We start from the raw sequence: 24,805 nt of genomic DNA, 5'->3' as shown, positions 1-24,805 counted from the left end.
TAGTATCAGATCTTACTGTGCAGCATAAGCATTAAGTTCTATTAAAAATAATTAATCAATTTTAAAATAGTGCTGCAGCATTATACACATCTAAATGTACATGCAAGGTGAGGTAATAATCTTTTTCCCAACTTAAAAATGGTACAGTTACTAAATTCTAGCTTATCAAAACACATGATACTAAATTATTTAGAGTAAAATTTTCAAAAGTGCCTAAGTGACTTTGGAGTCTAAGTTCCATTGACTTTACATGGTCAGTTACTGTAAATGAACGGTGTTAACTCAGAGGTTAAATATCAGATCGGTTGCCGTGTTAGTCTGGATCTGTAAAAAGTGACAGAGCCCTGTGGCACCTTATAGACTAACAGATGTACTGGAGCATAAGCTTTCATGGATGAATACCCACTTCGTCGGATGCATGTAATAGAAATTTCCAGAGGCAGGTATAAATATGCAGGCAAGAATCAGTCTAGAGATAACGAAGTTAGTTCAATCAGGGAGGATGAGGCCCTCTTCTAGCAGTTGAGGTATGAACACCAAGGGAGGAGAAACTGCTTTTGTAGTTGGCTAGCCATTCACAGTCTTTGTTTAATCCTGAGGGTGATGGTGTCAAATTTGCAAATGAACGGAAGCTCAGCAGTTTCTCTTTGAAGTCTGGTCCTGAAGTTTTTTTGCTTCAGGATGGCTACCTTTAAATCTGCTATTGTGTGTCCAGGGAGATTGAAGTGTTCTCCTACAGGTTTTTGTGTATTGCCATTTCTAATATCTGACTTGTGTCCATTTATCCTTTTACGTAGAGACTGTCCAGTTTGGCCGATGTACATAGCAGAGCCATCATTGCTGGCACATGATGGCATATATGACATTGGTGGACGTGCTTCTGGAAATTTCCACTACATGAATCTGATGAAGTGGGTATTCACCCATGAAAGCTTATGCTCCAATACATCTGTTAGTCTATAAGGTGCCACTGGACTCAGAGGTTAAAGACTCTTATTTTGTAATAGACAGAGGTGAAGCTTAATAATGTGGTTCTTCGAAAGAACATGGCTAATTTCTTCCACAGAACAACACAGACCTTTAATAAAACAGAGCAAATGGATTTTCAACAAGATATAGGCTCCTAAGTGACCCAGGCACTTTTTAAAAGGTTACCCTTAGTAAACAGAGGTAAATATCAAGTATATTTCCCGATTTCCCACCTCTACTGGAGATTCTCATATTAATTTTAAAATGTTTGTTTCATATGTAGTTTTGCTTCTGTTTTTGCTCTGGAACAACAAGAACACAATAAAGACTGAAGAAAGTGGCCTTTGGAAAAGAAACAAAAGGGGTTGAGAGATGCACTCCAACCATTTACTACTTTTGCATGCCTCAAGGGGAGAGTTCCTGTACATGAATTCAGGTGGAGTGGTTACATACATCAAAATAATTCTCTCTCTTTTGTTTGGACAAACAAAGACTAGAGAATATTGATGAGAAATAAAACTTTACACAACTGTAAAAACATAAAACTAATAAAGGGTTTAAAAAAACCTATGATGAAATAGCAGCAATTAAATGTACAAACAGCAAGCAGAGAGAAAACTTGGCATATAATCAACATGCATTTCTTCACTGATGCAATCTTAACACCTTACAGTGCATACCCAAAGCTCACAACCTTGTCTAGAGCACTGCTTTTAGAAGGTACTATATGCTTGTATAACGCTGACAGCCCCTGCTTATCAGCAGGTGGGATTGAACCTGGGACCTCTGGAACTTAGTGCATGAGCCTCTACTGCAGGAGCTAAAAGCCACCTGGCTGTTAGCTAAGGCTGTAGAGCAGACTCATTTTCTCTCTCTCTCTCTAAGTGGTCTCGGTGCCACTAGATGGGACAGAACACCACACCCAGAAGGTGTATGAGTTACACTTGCATGTACTGGCACACAACTCCAAGAGTAAAGATATGTGGAGTCAGTTTCTTTAAGGAGAAACATTTTAATTGTTCCCCAAAACTTGCATTGTTTTCTCTGAAGAACATAGAGCAAAATATACATCTCGCTCTACAATATATAGTACATACTACAATCAGGGTAAATTTTGATATACATTAGAACTTTTACAGAGATTAATGAAAAAATGTTCAGGTCAACTTACGTCTGGGACATAGATATACATGAAACACAATGACAGATCCTTGCTATGTCTTGTTAAAGACTGGGTATGACAGATCCTTGCTATGTCTTGTTAAAGACTGGGTATCAAGTTTTCTTCCTCTAAGAGGAGTATGCACTATCTATCTGGGTGCTTTGTTTTCTCTTGATATTTGGGCACCTATTAATGATTTTAGCTGGTTTTGGCAAGTGGACGCTTCAGTTAAGGCTAGGATTTTCAGAGAAGCCTAATGGAATTAATGTCTAAATCTCAATGAACTTCATTTTTTTTTAAATCTCAGTAAATTTAGCTATAGCATTTTAGTAATTTTCTTGCAAAATGTTGTGCCCTAATATATGCTAGTGAATTACTATGTAGTCTGTTATAATTAAAATAATAATTTAAAAATAACTTAATTGTCCTGAGTCCTAATGATGATTTTAAATCCAAAACCATAACTTTACTACTATAAAGGGAGATATTTAACAATGCAAACATAAACCTATCAATCACTTAAGATTTTTCACTCTAGTGAATAGAACATCCCTGATCACCTGTACTACAAAAGGCCAAATAAGATTATGATAGCTGCAGAATGGTATTTAAAAAAACAAAAACAACAACAAAAAAAAAGTTCAGCATTTTTTTATTTTATTTGTGTGTGGAAACTGAACATTTGAAATAAAATTGTTCCTAAGTAAGAAATAGATGTGAATATGTAATGGCAGCATATTTTCTGTGGTGGTAGTTTTTGTACTTCAATTACTAAGAAGACTAATTCATGAATTTTGTTGTCAAATAAGAAAGATTACCTTTGTTTTTTCCTTGTCTTCAGAAGGAATAAATCAATTTGTGCTAAGAAAGGGCAAATGCTGCTTCCTTTGTACTTAGAACATTACTGAGTCATACCAACTGAAGAACATTGAGTCACATTCTCAACATTATTAAGCATTACATTCAGGCTGATTCACTTAGTCTGGTATTGGTTGTCAAGTGGGAGCATGTGCATTAATCTATTACCCTTTCTTCTTCTTTCAATAAACTCTTCACCACTTTTCTCTTTAAAGCTTCCCCCACAATCTAATAAACTATTCAATGTAAATAAGAAAAATGTACCAAAGTCAAAAATATGTCTGATCCTACTGCAGAACAGGTGGGTGGGCAGATGAATTCCACCACTACGCTGATGAAATTCTAGAGCCAAAAACTAAGATCTAAAATAATGTCCTGTTTTACCTCTCAGAGTTGGCTAGTGCTAGTGATCCAGCTTATTCAACTAATCAAAATCTGCAATGTCCCTAATTCTGCATTTCTGGAACACACACAACCTCCTACCTTATTCCAAGGGCAGCTTTGAGTGTCTTAAGAATACAGGATTTGGTTCAAATTTTAGTAATTGTTATAAATGCCTTTTACTGATGTTCATGTTATTAATGAAAAAGTAAAAAGGTGAAGGTGGAAAAGCAGCAGAATTGTTAACTGCATATCACACATCTAGTGAAATACACAATCACTGCTACAAGAGCACAGTCTTCTTCTGCATGCAGCACAGTGACTGCTTGTTTGCTTTCTGCGATGAGCTGCACAAAATATTTACAGCAACATGTTCATAATTTGAGCACTTTATTGCAGATTTGACATTTGGTCCAATTTTTGTGAGACTTTTGTATTAAAATTTGACGTTTTTAAGCAAAATTATTTTCAATGAAAAATGTGAAATTTTGTGATGTGGAACTGCAAGTTCTGCAGGAAAAATTATGTTTCTGAGATATAGCGGGGTCTTGTAAAACTGGTGATATTAAACTGGGTAGCATTTTTTGAACATTTCCTAGCAATGGACTTTTAGCAAATACCATCCCTTTTGTGGCTTATGTGTCTTTCTAGTATCTTTTACTCTCTCGGTCATATTTTTAAGGTGTCCATCACACTGGCATTTCCTTCTAACAGAAGTCAAAGGCGTTGGGTGAGAAAGGCTAGATATGTGAGATGAAAGAAAAACAAATCAATACAAAGGTGGAGTAAAGAAATGAAGTTTTAAAATCCTTACCATATTCTTCTCCATCCTGGTCATCTATTAAGCCTATTGAAACTCCTAAATCCATGCATTTCTTGCTGTGTGCCTTAGACTTCATATGTTTTGTCAAGTTTCCTTAAGAGAAAAACAAAAACGAGTTACTCTTTAAATATACATATATATGTACCCAAGACTGTCACATTCTGCACATGGATCTACACTGATACAAATACAGTTATAGGTGTACTTTGATTTTGTACATAACCCGGTTCACTCTTCTCCACACCCAGATAAGCTGTCCATAGTTTTCAAATATTTAACACCCTGAACCGAGTATCACAAAACCTAACTTGTAGGGACCTAGAAAAATCACTGGAACAAACACTACAATCCATAATGCCTGAGCTAGGTGCCTCGGCTCCCTATACAATGAATGGGGACAGAAAAGCATCTAAGAATGAGATCTGCAGAAAACAGCATGCTAGATGGAGAGCCGCCTAAGCTAGCCAATGGAAAATGCAGAGGAGAGAGGTGTGTCCTAAGCCCCATCCCTCTCAGGGAGGCACCTATCTCTGCTTGCCTATCACAAACAGGAACCCCTCTCCTGGATTTATATTGCTTATGTGGCTAAGGTGTTTCTTGCAAGAATGAGGTAGGGACTTGCCACCACCACAGTGGAAGTGCCGGTTACATTAATTTTGATTAAATAAATGGGCTCAAAGAATTAAAGAAGTTAACATGACCCTGTCACTGTCCACCATTAAACAGTTTTAAACCAAATTGGGGGTTTGGTATACAGAAACCATACCGTGCTTGGTGCCATGGAAAACATGCCATAAAAGGTATTTTTATTTTTTTATTAAAGTTACAGAAATGTAGGAAAAACAATTAAAGCATTTGAAATGTGAAGTATTAAGGAAGGCTTTAATTTTAACAACATCCCTTTGTTCCCTGTGCCTGGAGAGAATTTTTAGAAGGAAAACACCCATCTAACAGTCTCTTAGATGGTATCAAAACAGGTAATAACGGTCCTTTTTAGGGAAAAGAGAAGAAGTTAGATCATCTGGAGCTGTTGATGTTCGAAACAGTTTTCTAGAAGACAGAACAAGACAAACACACACAAATGGGGAAGGGAAAGAAAAGAACAGCAACGACAGAAAAATGTTGCTTCTGTCTCTGGTGTTGATTCTCACCTGAAATCTCCTTGCTGGAGAAACATGTGGTCTTTTCAGCCACTTTGAGACCTAGCTGACCTCTTGTAACAGAGTCAGGCTGTTTAGGGCATTGCTTTTAGCTGCCTTTCTGGCAAACTTACAGCACTGTTGCAAAATATGCAGTCTTGGCTGGCTAAGCCAGACTCATTGGACAGAAAAAGCAAAAGGAGAGAGACAGGAAAGAGAAGAAATAAAATAGGGAAGGAAACCGGGGTGGGGTGGCGGGTGAAGGGTTCGACAAATTCTCACACCCCAGTGGTTGGGATTTTGCCACCTCCACTGGCTATCCTCTCTGGGTCCTTCTTTCTGGGCTCGCTTGGTCAGGACATCTCTTAGGATTAGGATGACAAAGGCCCAACAGTGTCACAGTGGACCCTGGGTTCCAGGAGACGGTGAGGGTGGCAACCATGATGGTGAATCTCACTTCTTCCTCTTTTTTCAGTCAGCAATTGTGCTGACGCTCAATTTTCACCCCAAAAGTCTTTTCTTTGAAGAGCTCCAAAAGGGAGTGATGGGTGGAATAGCTCGTCCCCTCATTATGTTGTCCACCAATTAGACCTAATTTCCAGTCCCATACTTCTCTTGTTTACCAGGAATGATCTTAACATAGTCCTAGTTCATGGTAATGTCAGTAGGTCTTTTTGGTTAGACGAAGTCTTTCAGTCTCCATTTTGTACCTTTTCCTATCAACATTTATTTTTGTGACATTTTATGAACTTTTCTGCACTTTCATATAAGAGCCTTGCCAAAAGCTGCATCAGCTCTGGACGCAGTCACAAAAGCGTAATGCTGGGGAAACACTTGTACTGAAGATCATGTTGCTGTCCTGCAGAGATCTCAAAGGTATGTTTTTCAGCAGGGTTACTGAGGTAGATTGAAGACTGGTGGAATGAGCTACAACTCTTGGAGGGAGGTGAACCTCCGAGGCTTCATAACAGGTTAAGAATCATCCTGCAACTTGTTTGGATAGTCTTTGGGTGCAAGCTGCTTGTCCTTTCATGCATTCTGCAATTGAGATGAAAAGCCTGGGTGAATCCCTAAAGGGCCTAGCTCTGTCTAGGTACAAGCCAAGAGTTCTGCTTGCATCCAGTGTGGGAAAGCTTGATTCTTCTCTCCAAGACTGAGTCTTAGGATAAAACACCAGGAGGTAAATCTCCTGGTTGATGGGAAACCTTGGAAAGGAAGCGAGGGTGGGGAAGTAGAGTCATTGTGTCGTGATAGAACACAATATACCGTAGGTCAGCCATCAAGACTCCAAGCTTCCTTACTCTCCCGGCTGAGTGGATGGCTATGAGAAATGAGATCTTAAAGGGACAGATGAAGGAGGGAACAGTTTGCCATAGGTTTAAATCGGGGTTTCCTCCACGCGATAAGGATTAAGTTTAGGTCCCATGGTGGAGTTGGTTCCTTGACAGGAGGGAAGAAAGATGTCTGATGGAATGTTGGGGTTCCTGTATCTCCTCCAATGAGTTTGTAAACTGTCCACTATATGTTTCACCAGGTCTTGAAATGCCTTGAAATTATCACAGTAAAATGGTGGAGGAGACATGACAGCCTCATCTGATGAGGAGGATCACTTGTGGGAAGGTGTTTCTTCCTCCTCAGCTAGTACCTGCTCCTCAGTGAGAAGTATCGTGGGGAGCAAGGCTCAATAACAGTTTGTTGCTCCTGACATGTCCTCTTACAAGATGGGACCTGGTAGAAGTGGTCACTATATGGGTTGCAGGGGTTCCAATATGCTCACTGAATTGGGACAAAGTAAAAAGAGAAGGGCTCATGGTAGTCCTTGCCAGGGTCCATGGGTGTGTTTCCCACTGAGAGTTTCCTCCTCAGGTTGAACCTTAACGGAAGGTGGCAGGAAAGCAGAGGACCCTTGTATAGACACTTCAGAGTCAGATAAGGTGTCATTCTCCATATCCACTGGCGGAGTGGATGATGCCAGCACTGGAGGTCGAGTTGATACCAGGCTTTGGCATGGTATCTGCACCTTTATCAGTAAAGAGGTTTGATAGCTGGTTGGCTGATGAGGTGGCACTGGGGAAAGTTGTGTTGGTACCAACTGGAAATCTTTCTCAGTACCCTCAAAGTGTCTGCCTGGGGACCTTGTTGGTACCGGAGGATGAGACACCACCAAAGAAGGCATAGACTGAGAGTAAGCAGGTTCAGAAAAATTAGTTGATACAGTGGAGAGTCTCAACAGCGGCAATCAGGCTCTTCCAGGGAACAGAGGTCCTTGTTGAACAGGAATCTGGATGGTATTGGGGACTCTAGATGGGGATCCTCAGGAGTCAGTATGGCAGGTGGAGATGGTACCAAAGAATAATAAGTGTGCTCTGAGGATTTTGTCTAGACTCTGCAATCCCTATGTTTTGAAAGCAGTCCAGTCCAGACGTTGATGCCGCTTGAGGAGGCTTCTAGGTAAGTGGCTTCTTTGCCACAGTTGCAGATTTGGTACTGGAGGGAATGAGAGCCTCAGAAGTATCTGTAGCAGGATGCAAGGTCTCCTAAGACCCAGACCCAAGGGGGACTTTCCCCATTTCTTATCCTGTTTAAGAGAATGGAATCTTTTCTTCTTTGAAGGTCTGCTGCAGAGCCCCCAGGGTCTTTGCTTATCGCTAGAGCAGAAGCAAGCAGGTCCCATGTACATTGGGGTGACATGGACCCACGAGTCTCAGTGAGCACTCAATTAGCAGGAGTTTTAGCCTGTTCTCTCTCAACTTCTTAGATCAGCTCTTAAATCTTGACCAGAGCTTACAATTTGAAGGAGATATGCAGTGTTGTCACAGCTGTGACGGTCCCAGGATATTAGAGAGACAAGGTGGGTGAGATAATATCTTTGACTGGCCTGTTTCCTGTTGTCTCTCTCACCAACATCTGGTCCAATAAAAGATCGTACCTCACTCACCTTGTCTCTCTAATTTGGAGGGGATGTGAGACTCCCAAAGGCTGCCTGAATGTTTGTCACTGTAGAAGTCAGGTTCACCGCCCACTGAGAAGCATCCTCCTCTTTTGACTGAATCATCATCATCATCATCATCATGTTCCTATTATGTATCTGGCGTTTAGGGCAGTGACGAAGGTCCTCCACTCCTGTCTGTTTCAGGCAGGTCTGTCAATGATTCCCCAGCTGTGCCCCAGGTTTTTCAGTTTGGCTTCCACAGCTCTTCGCCATGTTGTTTTCGGGCGGCCTCATTTTTGCCTGCTTTCAGGTGTCCATATTATTGCTACGCTGGTGATGGAATCAGTTTCTATCCAAAGCACATGAACGATCCATCTCCAATGCCTCCTGGCAATGATGGTGCTCAGATCCTCTTGGCTGCACTGTGTCAATAGATCTTGGTTTGAGATTCTTCTGGGCCAAAAGATACAGAGGATTTCTCTGAGGCAGGTTGTACGGAATGAAGACAGTTTGGATATGTCATACTTTCTCGTTCCCCAGCATTCTGCACTACAAAGTAGTGTTTAAAGTATGCAGCTCTGATAAATCTTGAGTTTGGTTTTGGTGTTGTATTTTGATTATTTCCAGACTGTATGAAAGCTCCTGAAGGTGTTCCTGGCTTTATTGATTTTGTTCTTGATGTCCTGGCTTGTTCCACAGTCCTGGCTGATGGTGCTGCCCAAGTTTCTACATTGGTGAGACCATAATCCTCTATCTGTACTGGTGATGGTGAGGCAATACTAAAGGTCATAATATCTGTCTTACTGTGGTTGATTTTCAGTCCAATTTGCTGGCTGAATGTGTTGAGTCGACTTGTTTTTTCTTGTATTCGGTGTTGGGTATATGATAGGAGAGCGACATCATTTGCAAAGTCCAGGTCTTCAAGGGATGAGAAGAGAGTCCATTTAATGCCTCTTGGCATGACTTCTGGCATTACCCAGTCGATGGCAATGTTGAAGAGGATTGCAGACATGACACACCCCTGACGTACTCCTGTTTTGACTTCAAAACTGAGCTCACTGTGATCAACACTTCATGTAAAGGTGAAATAGAAGCTTTTGATGATGTTGATTATACGGAAAAGAATTCCATATGCCCACAGAATGCGCCGTAGGCTAGTCCTGTGAATGCTATCAAAAGCCTTCTCAAAGTCTATGAAATTTATGTAGAGTTGCCGTTGTCATTCTAAGCATTGTTCTATTATGTTTCGTGGAGTGAAGATAGGGCGTGGATGCACAGACCAGTTCTGAAAACCAGCTTGCTCTTTTCTGAGAACACTATCAACTGCCTCTGATATATGCTGGACTATGATCTTACACAATACTTTGCTTGGCACAGATAAAAATGTGATACCACACATATTACAATCACTGAGAGTTCCTTTCTTTGGTATCTTCACTATAACCCCATTGGTCCACTCATCTGGCACTTTTTCCCTTTCCCAGACTGATGTAAATAGAGGGGCCAGGATAGGTGCTGCAAATTTAGGATTTACCTTGAACAATTCTGCATTCAAGTTATCCTTGCCAGGAGCTTTCCCATTTTTTAAGGATTTGATGGCATGAATGATCTCCTCCTTAGTTGGGGTGTCTGTGTTGATACACAAAATCTTCTTCTGCCTCTTGGATGCTTGCTTCCTCTTTAGATGGCTCCCTAAATTATTTGAAATGCTTTGTACAGCACATTTCTTGTTCTTTTTTGGTTGTTAGTAGGTGTCCTTGTTTGATCCTGATGAGAGTGTTAGTGTCTGCCATTTACCACTGATAAGCTGCATCATTTTGTAGACGGTTCCTTGTTCACCATGAGCAGCTGCATCCTCTGCTTGTGTTGCCAGATTATCAATATAATGCCATTTGTCCACTCTCACAAGGCGTTTGACCTCCCGGTGTGCCTTGCTATACTGCTCGTGGTATTTGTCCTTTAGCTTCTGGGACTTTGTGTCTAACTTTTTTTCTTCGGGGCTCATCTGGTTTCTATGGCGTTCCCTGTGGTGGGTGTAATCCACTCCTTCCTGTCGTTGTTTGTGTTGTCCTTACCAACCTTGGCATTCAGGTCTCCCAGGACGATAGTTAGGTCGTGGCGTGGTACTCTCTCTAACTCCGCCTGTAGTGTAAGGTAGAATTTGTCCTTTACTTCTTCATCACTGTCATTTGTCGGAGCATAGCACTGAATCAGGGCGATATTATTAGGTTTCCATTTCAGTCTGGCTCTCCTAAGTCTGCTGCTGATGGATTTCCATTCAAGCAGGGAATGTTCCACTCCCTTCTTCAAAAGGATGGCAACACCCTCATGGTGTTGTCCATCATCCTATCCAGAAAACAGCAAAGTTTCTCCCGAGGCCGTAGTTAATCTTCCTGATCCCATCCATCTCCTCTTGCTGACACCCAGGATATGTAAGCTGTAGCGTCTCATCTCTGCTGTGACCTGAGCTAGCTTCCCTGCTTTATACATTTTCCGTACATTCCAAAAACCAAGTCTGGTTTTTGTCTTGGTGTTGAGCACTTCAGTCTTCATGCCACTGGCAGTCACATTGACTCCTGGAGGCCATCACACACAGTAATGGTCAATTTCTCAGTCACTGTTTCCATAACATATTTTGTGTTTTTATGGGACAGGGTTGTTAGCTCTGTGCCTAACCCCCAACCTGGAAGACCAGGGTGTCTGTTTTGACTGAATGCAATAGTCATTGTGGCAACCAGAGCATTGCATAACAGTTTAGGATAGGAAGTGAATAAAAATACTGTATCCAACTAAAGTGACAGGGGAATTGAGGTAGGCGGAATTTAATTATTTGAGTTTGGAATATGGCCAGCACACCCACTCTTGCAAAAACTCCCATGGGATCTTTCATGATCAGAAGTGATTAAGGCCTCAGTTTGACATTTCATCTAAAAGACTGCACCACAAACAACACGTGTACTCCCTACACTGTGACGGACTACTAAATTTTGACCCACCTGCTGAATTACGTGTATCACTTTCAAAACAAAACAAGATACTGTAGGAAGGTTTCCACTCCAGTGCTGACTAGGCATGACCTTACTTAACACAAGAGTTTCTCTGAGATGATAGTGATTTAGTTGCGTGAAAATTTAAAGCAAAGATCAGATTAAAAAAAAATTTAATATAATTTAAAAACATTATAATGAGCATGTCATTAGTACAGTGTTTGTTAGTTGAATGAGTAACAGAGTAAGAAAACAGTTCAGCCACATGAGAGAATTCTATAGTTAAGAAAATAATTGTGTTCGAAAAGGACTGATCATTTAAAGGTCAAATTAAAGCTAGCTTAGTCTCCTGCTCTAGACTCAGAAACCCATATATGATTGTGCTGCCTCTGCAATTCAGAACTCCCAGATCCTAGGTGGTGAGAATGGTGAGGAATGGGAGTGCCTCCCTATCATTTTCTCTGGCTGCTCCTGATGGAGGCTCAGAGACTACCCACCCAATGTCATCTTGGCTAGAAGGTCAGCAGATGTGACACAGAGTGTTGAGAGCCCAGAGATGGTGTCAAAGCAAGTAAAATAGAAAATCCATATTCTTGAAGAATCACTTGGTGAGAAATATTAAGATTGGTAATTACTTTAATCCTTTGCAAATCTAATCACAAGTACAAGATACACGAACCTAGAACAAGCAAATCTAAAAATGAAGGCTAGTCACCTGTAACCAGAGTTCTTTGAAATAACCTCTGCACATTCCCACTCTTAGGAATGTGCAGAGGCCACTCAGAGAAGGAAACTAAGTTAAATTAGAAACATAACTGTTACATACAATGTCAGAATTTAAAATTTTATTTTTTAAGAGCAGTGCAGAACCACACTCTCAGACAATTAAGAGTTCTTCACAGGGCTGAGAATCCTGAAAACTAAGTGTCAGGTGAGTAGGTAATGATTTATAATCAGAGGTTACTCACCTTGTGCAGTTACTGGAGTTCTTCAAGACGTGTCTCCCTAGGGGTGCTGCACTTTAGATGCGCGTACACCCCCATGTGCCTTCAACCAGAAATTTTTGGTGGTAGTGCCTGCTCGTGCTGCACACCTAGGGCATATAGGGCTGCACAGGCAAACTGACCTCAGTTTGTTCTCCATCACAAAGTCCCATACAAGAAACACTGAAACAGGGGAAAGAGGACAGGTGGCAGAGCATTCACAGGGACAAAGAACTTGTTACTGCACCAGGAGAGTAACCTCTCTTTTTTCTTTGAATAGCGTCCCTTTGGGTTCCCCATTTCAGGTGACTTTCAAGCAGTATCCTCAACATGAGGAAGCTTTGAAGTTGAGTCCAATACTAAAAACAAGACTGCATTCCCAAGGCAGCGTCTCATCTGGAAGAATGAACCACCACGTAGTGCTTGGAAAACGTATGTATTGCAGACCAAGCTGCAGCTCTGAAGATCTAACCAAGGGGAATGTTTTTGAGTAATGTCACAGAGGTAGAGAAAGAGCTCGTGGAATGGTTAATACCTTAGGAGGAGGTTGTAAATGGGCAGATTCATAACAAAGAATAATACATCCAAAAATCCACTGGAGAATCTCTGGGTGGAGATTGTGGATCCTTTGGACATTCAGCAATTGATAGTCTTGGAGATTTTCTAAATGATCTGGTTTGGTCCAAATCAGAGGCTAGTGTTCTCCTGATGTCTAGGGTATAGAAGGCAACATCCATCCTGGTGTGATGTGGCTTCACAAGGAAAACTAGAAGATAGATATCTTAACAGATATGAAATTCAGATGACACCTTAGATAGAAAATTTAGTATGTGGATGTAATGAGACTTTGAGTATGTCTATACTGCCATTAAATACCCTTGGCTGGTCCATTTCATTTGACTCAGGCTCTGGGGTTGTAAAATTACGATGTAGACATTTAGGCTTGAGCTAGAGCCCGGATTCCAGGCCTCTCCCCCATCACCAGGTCCCAGGATGGATGAAAGACTCATCACTGGGCAAACAGCAAGGTGAATCAGATAAGGTTAACAGGCTTGTCTGGGCCACACTGGAACTATTAATATCATCTTGGCTTTGTCTTGCTTGATCATGTTTATCACCTTAAATATCAGGGGCACTGGAGGAAATGCATACAGAAGGCCCTTTGTCCATAGAACAAGGAAAGCACTTCCCCCAGTGAGTGGGCGGCCACACCCCCTCTCAATTAAAATGGTTTGCACTTCTTGTTGGTTAAGGTAGCAAAGAGATTCACTTCTGTAACTCCCCAAGTCAGGAAAATGTGACTGAGAATCCAGGAGTCCATCTCCCATTTGTAATTGCTTGAGAAGTGCCTGCTGAAGTCATCAGCCATAGTGTTTTGTACCCGAGAGGCAGACTGCCAAAATTAGGATGCGGTTGGCTATACAATGGTTCCATAGCCTCACTGTTTCACACAAAGAGGATCTCATGCCTACCTCACCGTCCATCACACCAGTTGATATAGAACATGCAGACTACGTTGTCGGTCATGATTTTTATGGAACTGCTCCTGATTTAATGGCAGGAAGTAGATACAGGCACTTCTGACTGTCCTCAGCTCCAGGATGTTGATGTGCAACTATGCTTCTTGTGCAGACCATTTGCCCTGAATGGTGTGGATCCCTAAATGTTCTCCCCAACCCACCAGAGCTGCAGCTGTCATTATGGTGATGGCTGGGGAGAGCTGGATGCATGGAACACCTGCACAAACATTGTCTGGGTCTTTCCACCAATTGAGTGTCTTGTACTTGATGAGCGACTGACACCAGTTTCTGCAGGCTGCATTTGTTTGGGGGCATAAATCATCCTGAGCCAGCCCTGGAAACATCAAAGGCATTACCTAACACGTTGTGTCACAAAAGTACAAGCTGCCATGTGCCTGAGTAGTTGAAGGCAATTTCTTGTTGATGTCTGTGGACTGATTTGAATTTTTGAGATGAGGTTTGTTAAGGCCATGACCCTATCCATGGGAAGGTAAGCTCTTGCTCATACTGCATCTAAGGATGCCCTTATAAATTCTATCCTTTGCACAGGGCTTAGAGTGGATTTTTTGATGTTGAGATGAAGAACTAGCCTGTGGAACAGAGACACTGCTGTCTTTATGGTGAAGAGAATCTTGTTGTAAGACTGGCCCTTGAATAGCCAGTTGTCAAGGCATGGAAAAACAATTATCCCCAGATGAAGATAGGCAATGACTACTCTAATACTTTCAAGAATAACCTTGGGGCAGAAGATAGGCCAAAAGGAAGCATCTGATACTGGAAGTGATCTTGACTGATCAGAAACTGAAGGAATCTCTTGTGAGCTAGATAAATCGTGACATGAACATACGCATCCTGAAGGTCGAAGGCTGAAAACCAATACCCCAGTTCCCACAACGAAGTTATAGCTGCAAGAGCCACTGCCCTGGATGTTTGTGCCTTCAGCAAGTTGTTTGGGAATCTTATGTTCATTCACTGCTTCCACAACCAGAGAGTTAGGTGAAAGATTGGAAAACAAAAATTCAGAGTCCTTGTTCGGACTTTTTTTTTTTTTTTTAAATCGGCATGGGGAAGGATCCTGGTACCGAAGCATGTTTGGTGCCTTTAGGCTTAGAGGAGCTCAGAGCTCCAGGCACAGGGTCGGTACTGACAGAACATGGAGACTCTGCAGTACCCATATTGGGATGTGAGATCTTCAATGTGATCTTACTTTGAGGAGATGAAGGCTTTCTCAAAGCAGAGAATTGGCCCTCTGTCTAGGAGTCTTCCCTGAGTCCTCCAATGATCCTTCCAGAGTAGACCTGGACAAGCATGTAGATATTGATGGGACACTATGCTCATTCAGAGACTGCTGTGTGGGGATGGAGATGGGATCTCCTTGCCTGGATCCAAGGCCAGATGGAGAGAACACTCCATCGTTAAGAGTTTAAGCTTTGTCTCCAGATTCTTCCTAGCTCTGCCTTCAAAAGCTGAACAGACGATACACTTTTGCCTGATATATGTTTCTCCAAGCAACAGATATGCCAAGAATACCTGTCACTGACCAGCATAGTTTCCCAGCAACTGTGGCAATGTTTAAAACCCAGAGACTCTGGCATACCCTGGGATGATGAGGATCTCAAAGGAAAAAACAAACACACCTCCTTCCCCGTGCCCATGATTATAGAACAAACCTCTCTACAAAATGAAATATTTATATGAAATTAAATTTAAGGAAAGGTAAAGAAAGAAAATGAGACTGAAGACAAGTGGGCACACTAGCACTCTGTCTCAGACCAAGTCCATTGAGAAGGAAATGAGGATGGTTAGTCTGCATGGCCTTATATGCCCTCGATAAGGAATATGAAGATGGGTATGACTCATGTGTGGCCTGACCAGGATCTACACAATAAATCTCTAACCAAAGGCACAAGTGGAGCACCCATACAGACATTGCTTGAATTAGAACACATCATTTTATAGTTGTTACCGTAACACCACTTATTCAATTCATTTTATCACCTCCATACTCTATATCCACTCTTGCTGTTTAGATTTCTCAAAAAAAAAAAAAAAAAAAAAAAATAGCACAGTTTCAAGTAGGTAAAAAAGAAAAAGAAAAAGGAAAAAATAACTAGCTGCGACAAGTGCCTCTACCTTTAGTTTTGAAGGAGAAGTTGCAGTAGTTGCAGTGGTAAGGACGGACATCCGTATGTGTACGAATATGCTTCTTCAACATACTTGGTTTCTTACAACGTATACCACATTCTTCACAGATGTACTTTCCCCTTCCTCTTCCCCGAATATACACGTATTCTTCATTTGATTTGTACCTAACAACAATATGGTAACAGTGAGGAAGTTTGTTATGAAGTGGGTTATTTTCTAGATAAAGTCTGAAAATTAGAATTGCAGTAGAATGAACAGAATTCCAGAAATAATGCAATATGTGAATGAATGACATCCAAATCAAAGTCTGTCTCTGATCAACTCATGGCATTTTAGTCTTCAGTTATTTTACTAGGTAGCCAACAAAAGGTTTAGAGTGGAATCCTAATGTCTTTAAGAATGGGCTTCCCCCCCAGACGACAAACATCTAGATTCCAAACTTAATCTTAATTCTGTTTAACACATACACACACTTCTAAAAACGGCCAATTTTTTGTGGGGAGGAGGAAGGTGCTAAAAGAACATCATGTTGGAGACTGACGTCTATGTAACAGGAATAGCCTGGGTTATGACAGTGAAAAATTCCTCACATCTCCCTGCCAATGTACTTCAATCTTAACCTAGTGGGACCCCCTCTGGATGAAAGTGTACTTCAGAGTCTGCTGCCATTCATTACTTGGCTTCTCTGCTGAGAACATCATCCAGGATGCCACTTGAGATGATGATTTTTTGTGAAATGGATTCTACCCATTAGGAAACGGGCAGAGAAAAGCAACATCACTTTGCCTGGACAGATGGTAACAAACTTATGCTCACCATTGCCCTGAATTGGATTCATCAGCCTAGAAATGAACGGCCCTGAGATTTCATTACCAATCACCTAAGTCATGTCGTCTCTCTTCTCATTGTGCCCCCCCAAAACCTTTAAAAATGTCAGTGTTACTTTACTATTACAAAGAACTGTTGTAATATGTTACATGGAGGGTACCACATGCAAGTGATTGTTATTTTGATGAGCATTTAATATCTGATGCAAAATGTTACAGTACTTTATTATTTTCAGTAAAATTTTCAGAGTGATTTGCAAACTAGAGCTCTCCAACTTTTTTACAGCATAGATTGCATGTGAACAGAGATTGTATTGAGGACCACCATCCTGCCCAGGCCTGATCACTTAGACAAGCTCCCCTCCCATCCACAATCACATACCATCATTGTGGCAGCAACAGAAATCATTTACATGGACTGGTAAAATTAGGAAAATACCTATGCCTATGGCCATATCTAGCTATAACATCAGACATTTTTAATGTGATGAGTGTTGTGATCTTTGGAAAAAATTAATCCCACTCTCTACTGTTTCTTCATTTAATCTTTCTCCTTTATCTGTGCACCACCATGGAACACATGACTTGCTGTTTCTCTAGGGAAAACCAGGAAGCATCCCCACAGACCATTGCTGGTCTACATGCTAGTTTAGGAACGGTTAATTGAAATAAATTGGAAGAGGAAAGATCATCATACTTTCAAACAAAGCCCAGAACCAAGAAATAATTATCACCAATAGTGTTTGGTTAAAAACGTATATACTTGCCCTCCATCAAATATTTTAACTCTTCTTGGTTCGGTTTTGGTAAAGGAATTTTCTTTATCGTGCTCAGTGCTCGTTTCAGAGTTTTCTTTATTGCTGAATTCACTTGGAGTCAATTTTTTTTTATTTAATGCCCGCTGAAAGAAAATAGGAAATTTATAAATTTCTGACGACAGCTGATGTTAACACCCTTCATTATGTTATTCAAGTCAGTAAATTAAGAATAAACAAAGTAAAAAACCAATTATATGCACAAATAATTGCTTTAGAAGCCATACCCGTAACACCGATTGCAAATCTTTGGAACAAAGATGTTCTACTAAGCTGATTTCCTACTTTTTCTTACTACACATTGAGAATTTATGGACCCATTGACCCTTATGGAAGTTACTCTCTCATGGCAAACGGGAATGCTGTGAGTTTGCATTCAAAGTAGCCTCCTCATTCTGTTGTCAAGGGCTCGGCTTAGGTGGGGTTATGGAACAAGCATGAAGTTTGGGCTACAAACCTATTTAGTCCCCTGAAATCTGAAGAGGCCCTCCCATGTCTCTCGGCCTCTTATCTGTGGCAGAAGCCATGAAGTCAGTGGCTGTCATGCCAGCTGCAACCTCAGGACTCTCTTAGGTGATGTCCCTCAGCAGCACTGGGTGCTACTGTCCTCCATAGTTCGACTAGAAGTGAGAAATTTGAGCCATACAAACCAATTATTTCCACTTTCTCTTCTGTTACTACTGGTATTGTATCAGGACAACATTTTATGAGCACCATATATTCCAACCACTTGCTCATTAGAGCTGTCACAGGGGACTGTGGGGGACATGTCTCCCTCAAAAATTCCTGTCTTGTAGCTGCAATGCTCAGATTCTACCAGGGACCACATGAACCACTAGTATCTCATTGCCTCCAGGGGCGGCTGACAACTGGCAACAGAGATGAAGAGGGGGAGAAAGACAGACGTATACAAAGAAGAGATACTTACAGGTTATATTAATTTAAAAAAATGTTTATATTTTCACTGTAAGAGTGGTCCATCCACAATTTAGTAACTTTCAAAGCAGTGATTCCAAAAACCCTTGATAACAGTATTCCATGTGTTCTTATTGCCAGAAAAAATGGAGAGTGTACCAGTCATCTAACAATGCAAAATAATTTTTTAGTTTTCCCTTGATTATTAAAGAAGGAAATCATTTTTTTTGTGAAGGCTACAACATTTACCAGTTGAAATCTAATCCTTCCAAGTCTAGGGTATTTATAAAATGAGGCAATGATCTAATTAGCTGACAGTTATTACAGCCATATTTATAAATTGTTCTACCCACATAGCTGGCATACCTAGCACATTTTCTAATACTAATAAGCCAATAAAATGGTAGGAGAAAAATATTAGACTCATTATTTTAAATGCTTTTTATTGAATATAAAAGTGAATGCTGGAGGTTTTAGGATTCACAGGAAAGGCAATGCCTCAGCGATTTATTTACACTGATCGCATATTAAAACACTAAACTACATTTCTTGAAGGATGACAGTCATCCTGGTATGAAGGGATTGCGCAAGTTCCTCTGTGCCACATGCTTTTGCTTTTTGCACGTGTAGGAGTATGATGCAGAGAGGTGCAGCACTGGGGATGGGTCAAAGGAGAAACTAGTATATTCATAATTTGGCATATCCAATGACCCTAACAGTCTGCACAAGTGCAGGATGCTGCAGCTGCTACTCCTACTCCAGCATATAAGGTTGATACATCTCTGTGTCCTGACTGATGCTGGTCTTTCCTTCCTCCACTCTAAATACACCTCTACCCCGATATAACGCGACCCGATTTAACACAAATTCGGATAGAACGTGGTAAAGCAACGCTCCGGGGGGGCAGGGCTGCGCACTCCGGTGGATCAAAGCAAGTTCGATATAACACGGTTTCACCTATAACACGGTAAGATTTTTTGGCTCCCGAGGACAGCGTTATATCGAGGTAGAGGTGTACTACTTCCACATCAAGCCTGATAATTCTGGCTTTATGCAGTGGAACATAAATTTCACCCTCATGCAAAAATATTGTTAATGCAACATGAAGGATAAAGAGATCTCTGGACAGGAGATACCAGAAGTTCAAGTGGCTGTGCAAACTTAACTCAACCACACTGAACTTCCAGTATATTTCATGGCATATGTTATAGCTTACACTATAAAAAGTAATAGACTAACATTTATGTTTAACAAGGGAAAAGGGAATAGAAAATACAATTTCTGTGCAATGTGGCCAGCAGTGTGTGACCATTCCTAGCACCTGGAATTTGCTGACTTTAAATGCTTGATCTTTCAATCTTAATGAATTAACTTTTTTTTCACATTTAATTTGTAATGGTATAAAAAGGAAAAGGGGAAGAGAATCCAGAGGTAATTAGTCTATGTAGCTCACAAGCTCTTGGGCCATCTGCACTAAGATTAATTTAACCTTTCTATAAATATATGGCATAAATAATGGTGATGAGACAGGATATTCAAATCCATGTGTTCAAAACTACCATCCCACTTCCCACAGTCACATATTTTAATTAACTGGTTTTATGCAGTTTAGCACTGGTTTTAGTGTTCATACAAGATAACCCCAGTGAGCTGTAGAAAAACTTTTGCTACTACAGAAATGCACGAATAGAAATGTTATTTGAATTTCTGTCAGAGAATTTCAGGAATCAGGGCCAGCTCCAGGCACCAGCTTAAGAAGCAGGTGCTTGGGGCGGCCCAGGGAGAGGGGCGGCACCTGCGGCAAATTGGGGGCAGCAGGTCCCTCACTCCCTCTAGGAGCGAAGGACCTGCCGCTGAACTGCCGCCACCGATCGTGGCTTTTTTTTTTTTTTTTTGCTGCTTGGGGCAGCAGAAATGCTGGAGCCGGCCCTGTCAGGAATCACTGGGTAATCAGGAAAATCTGCATTTTTATTTATTTTTTGTAAATAGTGTTTGTGAAAAGTACCAAATTGACCCTCATGAAGACTCAGGTCCTCTCTATCTGTACGAGAGGTACAGTGCAGGCAGAGGCAGAACAATCCATTAATGTGCCCCACTCCTAACCAAAAGGACCACAGCTAGTGGTCAACTGATAAGAAAAATTATATTGGACAGTAAAAGTTTCCTTTCTTCAATTACTAATGCCTGACAATCCTCTCAGTGGCTTTCCTCCTGTTGTTATGACTGGAGGCAAAGGGCCTAATTCACCTCTGCATTATTCAGTTTTGTGCCACACTAAATCTACCAACTTCAGTTAGTGGTATAAAACTGGAGTGACAGTGATTAATGCAGCACAGAGACCAGGATTTAACAACTACTGCTGGCAAGTACAACTGTCCCATGGAAAACTACACCCAGAACCAAAGTTTTCCAGAGCTATAACTTTCATGTTATAATACTCAATCATTTTCCCCCATTGGCACGGAGCCATTTAGGGAAAACGTTTTTTAATATTTTGAGATAGTTTGCTAGTTTAATATAAAACTGCTCCGATTTAAGTTCTTTCACACATAATCCAAGAAAGGAAATGATCCAGTTAGTAGGTATTTTCCATTCTTCAGCCTATTGATGGCAAAAAATCCTAACAGTGGAATGTATCAAGAATCACCTCAGAGAGGGAATCAAACTTTAAGAAAGTAGTACACAAAATTAGGTACAGATGCTCCCCGACTCACGCAAGCGTTCCGTTACGCCTTGCATAACTCGAATTTTGCGTAAGTCGGAAACGTATACCCGACCATTACACACACACACACACCAAAAAAATCCCAACTCCTATTTTTAGCTTATGGAACTTTTTCCGTAAGTGCGGATTTGCGTAACCCGGGGGGGGCGTCTGTAGTAACTAGGCTTAAGAGAGAGCTACTGAGAAACCACAGATAGTGTCAGGTGATTGAGCTTGTAATGTCTAGGGAAGAAAATGGAGTTTGGACCAAGTAGCTACCTCTCCTGTCCAAGAAACTGCATTAGCTCACCAGCCTTTAATTTATTTGAACATACTGTATTTATTTATTTTAGAAGCAATAGCCCCTCCTCCGTTACACACATCTTTGGGGTGTACTTTGAATCAATGATCTATGCCCACACTATTTCCTCTGCTCCAGTCAATGGTAAAGAACAGAAAAGGGTCCTGGATTTCCTTATTGCCTGCATTTACTTCAACATATCTTTACTCTTCTTCTGACAGCTAATGTCAATAGAAATGTCTTTTTTAGGATTGGGCTTAGCACAGAAAGGTGACAATATTGTAATAGCATTCTGAGCGTCCAGAAAAACCAGTTCAAACTCCACTGCTTGAGTCATTTAAACCTGAACTGGACTGGAGGAAACAGCTGAGAATACACTGTATGAAAAAATCCTGCATTGGTAAGGGTACATGCTAGCTCTTTTCAATCCTTAATTTCTATTGTTTAATCCTAACCTTCGCACAATCTGAGGTATACATTAATCTTCACTTGATGATTTCTTGCAGCACTTTCTTCTTTTATAACTCCTTTAAGAACAAGTGCTAGTCACTCAATTTGATGCCAGTCAGAAGCTGGAGAAATGAAGATGAATTTCTTTCCAGCTTCACCATAATAATATACTTTGAAAAAAAATCAGCATATAAACTTGAAGAAAAATTAATAATTTTGCTTCTTTGGTAGCAGAGTAAGTGTAAATGTAAGTAATGGCCACATATGACAGCAGCTTCTGTTTAAAAGGACACTTGTCAAAATATTATTCAGAATCTTGTTACTCACTATTTATACTCTAAACCAGGGGTCGGCAACGTTTGGCACGTGGCTCGCCAGGGTGCTTACTCTGGCGAGCCAAACGTTGCCGACCCCTGCTCTAAACTGAAATTATTTTCTGACAGAATTTTCTTTTCTCCATCGTACATGCACATTGGTTTGTTTTTGCAGAGGCTGCTCATGACTGTTCTTTTAAAAAAAAAAACAAAAAGTAAAGTATAGTGAAAAGTCAATACAAAACTTGGCTTTCCCAAAGAAAATGGCTAAATGCACATAACTGGAAAAAAGGCCAATTTAATGCCTACCTGTCACAATAGTAGCCCTTTAAGTTTTTTGTTTTAATTTAGTAATATTTAAATACATCTCATCTACTATATGAGTGAGACACCTTGAAACAGATACAAGTAAAAACAAGAAAAAGAGAAATACTGACTTTGCAATACATAATACAATTCAGTGGCAATATAGATACAGAAACAGCAGTCTGTATTGAAATGTACATTTTTTTTTGTTAATACAAAGGGTTAAGTCTTCACCCCAGTGAAACTGATGACAAAACTTCTAGTGACTTTAATTATTTCACCCTAATACTTTCCTGCCTATAGACGTTTAGCAGAATATCCTTACAGCCCCTCTTGCAATTCTGAAGTTATTTTTCTAACCTTACGGTATATCTGTCCCCACCTCTGAATATTTTGTATCTTAACCTTCTCTTCAGCACAGAAGTACTAGACAGATCCCTTTGGAGCTGCTAAACTGTAGTCTTTGCCACTGAACAGCAACACTTCTTTCCCTCAGACGGGGGTGTGTTTCCTCCATGGCAATTTCAGGCCCTGTTGACCCAGATTCAAATCCTCACATAGCCACAGCACAAAGAATGTTGTGCTGCCAGTACACTGAAGACTAACCCAAAATAATCATTTTGTATGTTCTAGACATTCTTTGCATGATTCTAGACAAACTGATCTCTGGGGCTAATGTTGAAGCCTTACAGCTGTACCCAAAAAGAAAAAAAAAATCTGCACAGAACTCGCATCAGGCAAAATGGTAAGGAAAATGTAAAAAGGAATCTCAAACTGCATTGTACAGTGCACAGTTTTCTTTATAAGACGATACAGCTCAATGTGCACATTTCTACATTTTCTTAGTAATTAACCTTTTGGTGCCTAGGACAACAAATTCAGGCAGACTAGATAAACACTGACCCTTGTTGCCAATTTATAATATATTATTGGTGTAGCATTTCAATACAGAAAAATTCTTAGGGTACAGTCTCTTCTTAATCTATTTGCAGAAAGGTACATCAGTTACTAACGAACATCAAATTCAGTGCAAATTAGCATACCGCTCTGTTTGTTAGTTTTACAAACACTGAAATATGTGGCCATTGCAAAAAAAGTCTCCTTTCTTCCACATCTTTATAGTGCACCAAGGCATTAAAAATGTTATCACCTTGCAGCTTAGAGAGTAGTTAATTTTTAATGATCACACCTGTTAACTTTTGAGGCAGGGGGGTGGAAGAATGGAGTGGAAATATTCTTAAAGCAAAAACCAACTGAAATCCTTCTGTCAGACAAGAGAGTGACTGTTCCCCCACACACAATGAAAAGGTAAATTTTAATTTGTTTTAGTTACTTTGAAAAAAAAGTAATTTTATACTCTGATAATGAACATTTATCAATAGCTCGCTGTCCTTGTATCTCTCTGAAGTAGGCAGGCAATTACATTGCTGCGTCTAATGCTGGTGTCCTTGGCATTGCCATTCTGGAGGCTTACCTGACTGCTCAAGGACAAGATAGACTATGTCAGCCAAGCTGTGCATTTGATTACAGGCCTTCTAGAACAGAACTGTAATAGGGTGGCTTGCCTCTTAAGGGCTGGAAGACCTAGGGCTAGTCAACCCTGATTACTGAAGAGGCACACCTGGGTTGGATCATGCAATTCCCTATAAAGTGCAGCAAGTGGCTGTAGTGAAGGGGGAAGCCTAGGAAACGGCAGGAAGTGAGAAAGGTTTATATGGGGAAAAACCCCGATACCAGAGCGGTCTAGTAGCCAGAGCCAGAAACTTGAGGCTCCAACCAAGTAGGGCTGGGAGTGACTCAGGCAGGAAGTCCTGGGAGCGAACTGGAGACTTCTGGGAGTGAGCAGGCTCCAGAAGACAGACCTGGGACGAGGGGCAGGAAAAGCCCGGGCATAACCCAACAAGAGGGTAAACCTGACTGATTGTGTTTTGGGACTTTCAGCTTGATTCTGGAACTTTATGCATGTGAATAAACCTGGACCCTCGAGAAAAGGTGGTGAATGGATAAGAAAAGCCCAGGTGCCATTTGTTTAAGAAGCCCTTTGAGTGAGAAATTGTTAGCAGGGCACTGCAGAGCCACCCCTGGGCAAGAGGGGGTGCATAGGAAGTTCCCAATACACGAACCAACTTGCATATTCTTTTGGGTGTTTTGTGTGTGTGTGTGTGTGGGGGGGGGGGGGGTTAATAACAAAAACAGGGTAATTAATGGATTGTATGTGGTGATCATCCATGTCCAGTTATCAAGTTTCTGTTAATGTTTTAGTGTGGAAGGAAA

General features: G+C 40.9%; 1 protein-coding gene across 9 annotated transcripts in view; it reads right to left on the bottom strand.

Annotated features, from left to right (window-relative positions):
- HIVEP1 (HIVEP zinc finger 1) overlaps positions 1-24,805 on the bottom strand; it is a 166,707-nt gene that overhangs the window by 17,766 nt on the left and 124,136 nt on the right. For all 9 annotated transcript variants that reach the window (XM_034762310.1, XM_034762312.1, XM_034762318.1 and 6 more), the window contains 3 exons: positions 17,494-17,627; positions 15,888-16,063; positions 4,185-4,286 (listed from right to left, as the gene is read on the bottom strand). In XM_034762310.1, the coding sequence (XP_034618201.1) occupies positions 4,185-4,286; positions 15,888-16,063; positions 17,494-17,627 (412 nt within the window). The remainder of the gene's footprint in view (positions 1-4,184; positions 4,287-15,887; positions 16,064-17,493; positions 17,628-24,805) is intronic.

The sequence above is a fragment of the Trachemys scripta genome, chromosome 2 (assembly GCF_013100865.1).
Source record: "Trachemys scripta elegans isolate TJP31775 chromosome 2, CAS_Tse_1.0, whole genome shotgun sequence".
Lineage (NCBI taxonomy): Eukaryota > Metazoa > Chordata > Testudines > Emydidae > Trachemys > Trachemys scripta.
This window is presented reverse-complemented; position numbering and strand designations above follow the sequence as displayed.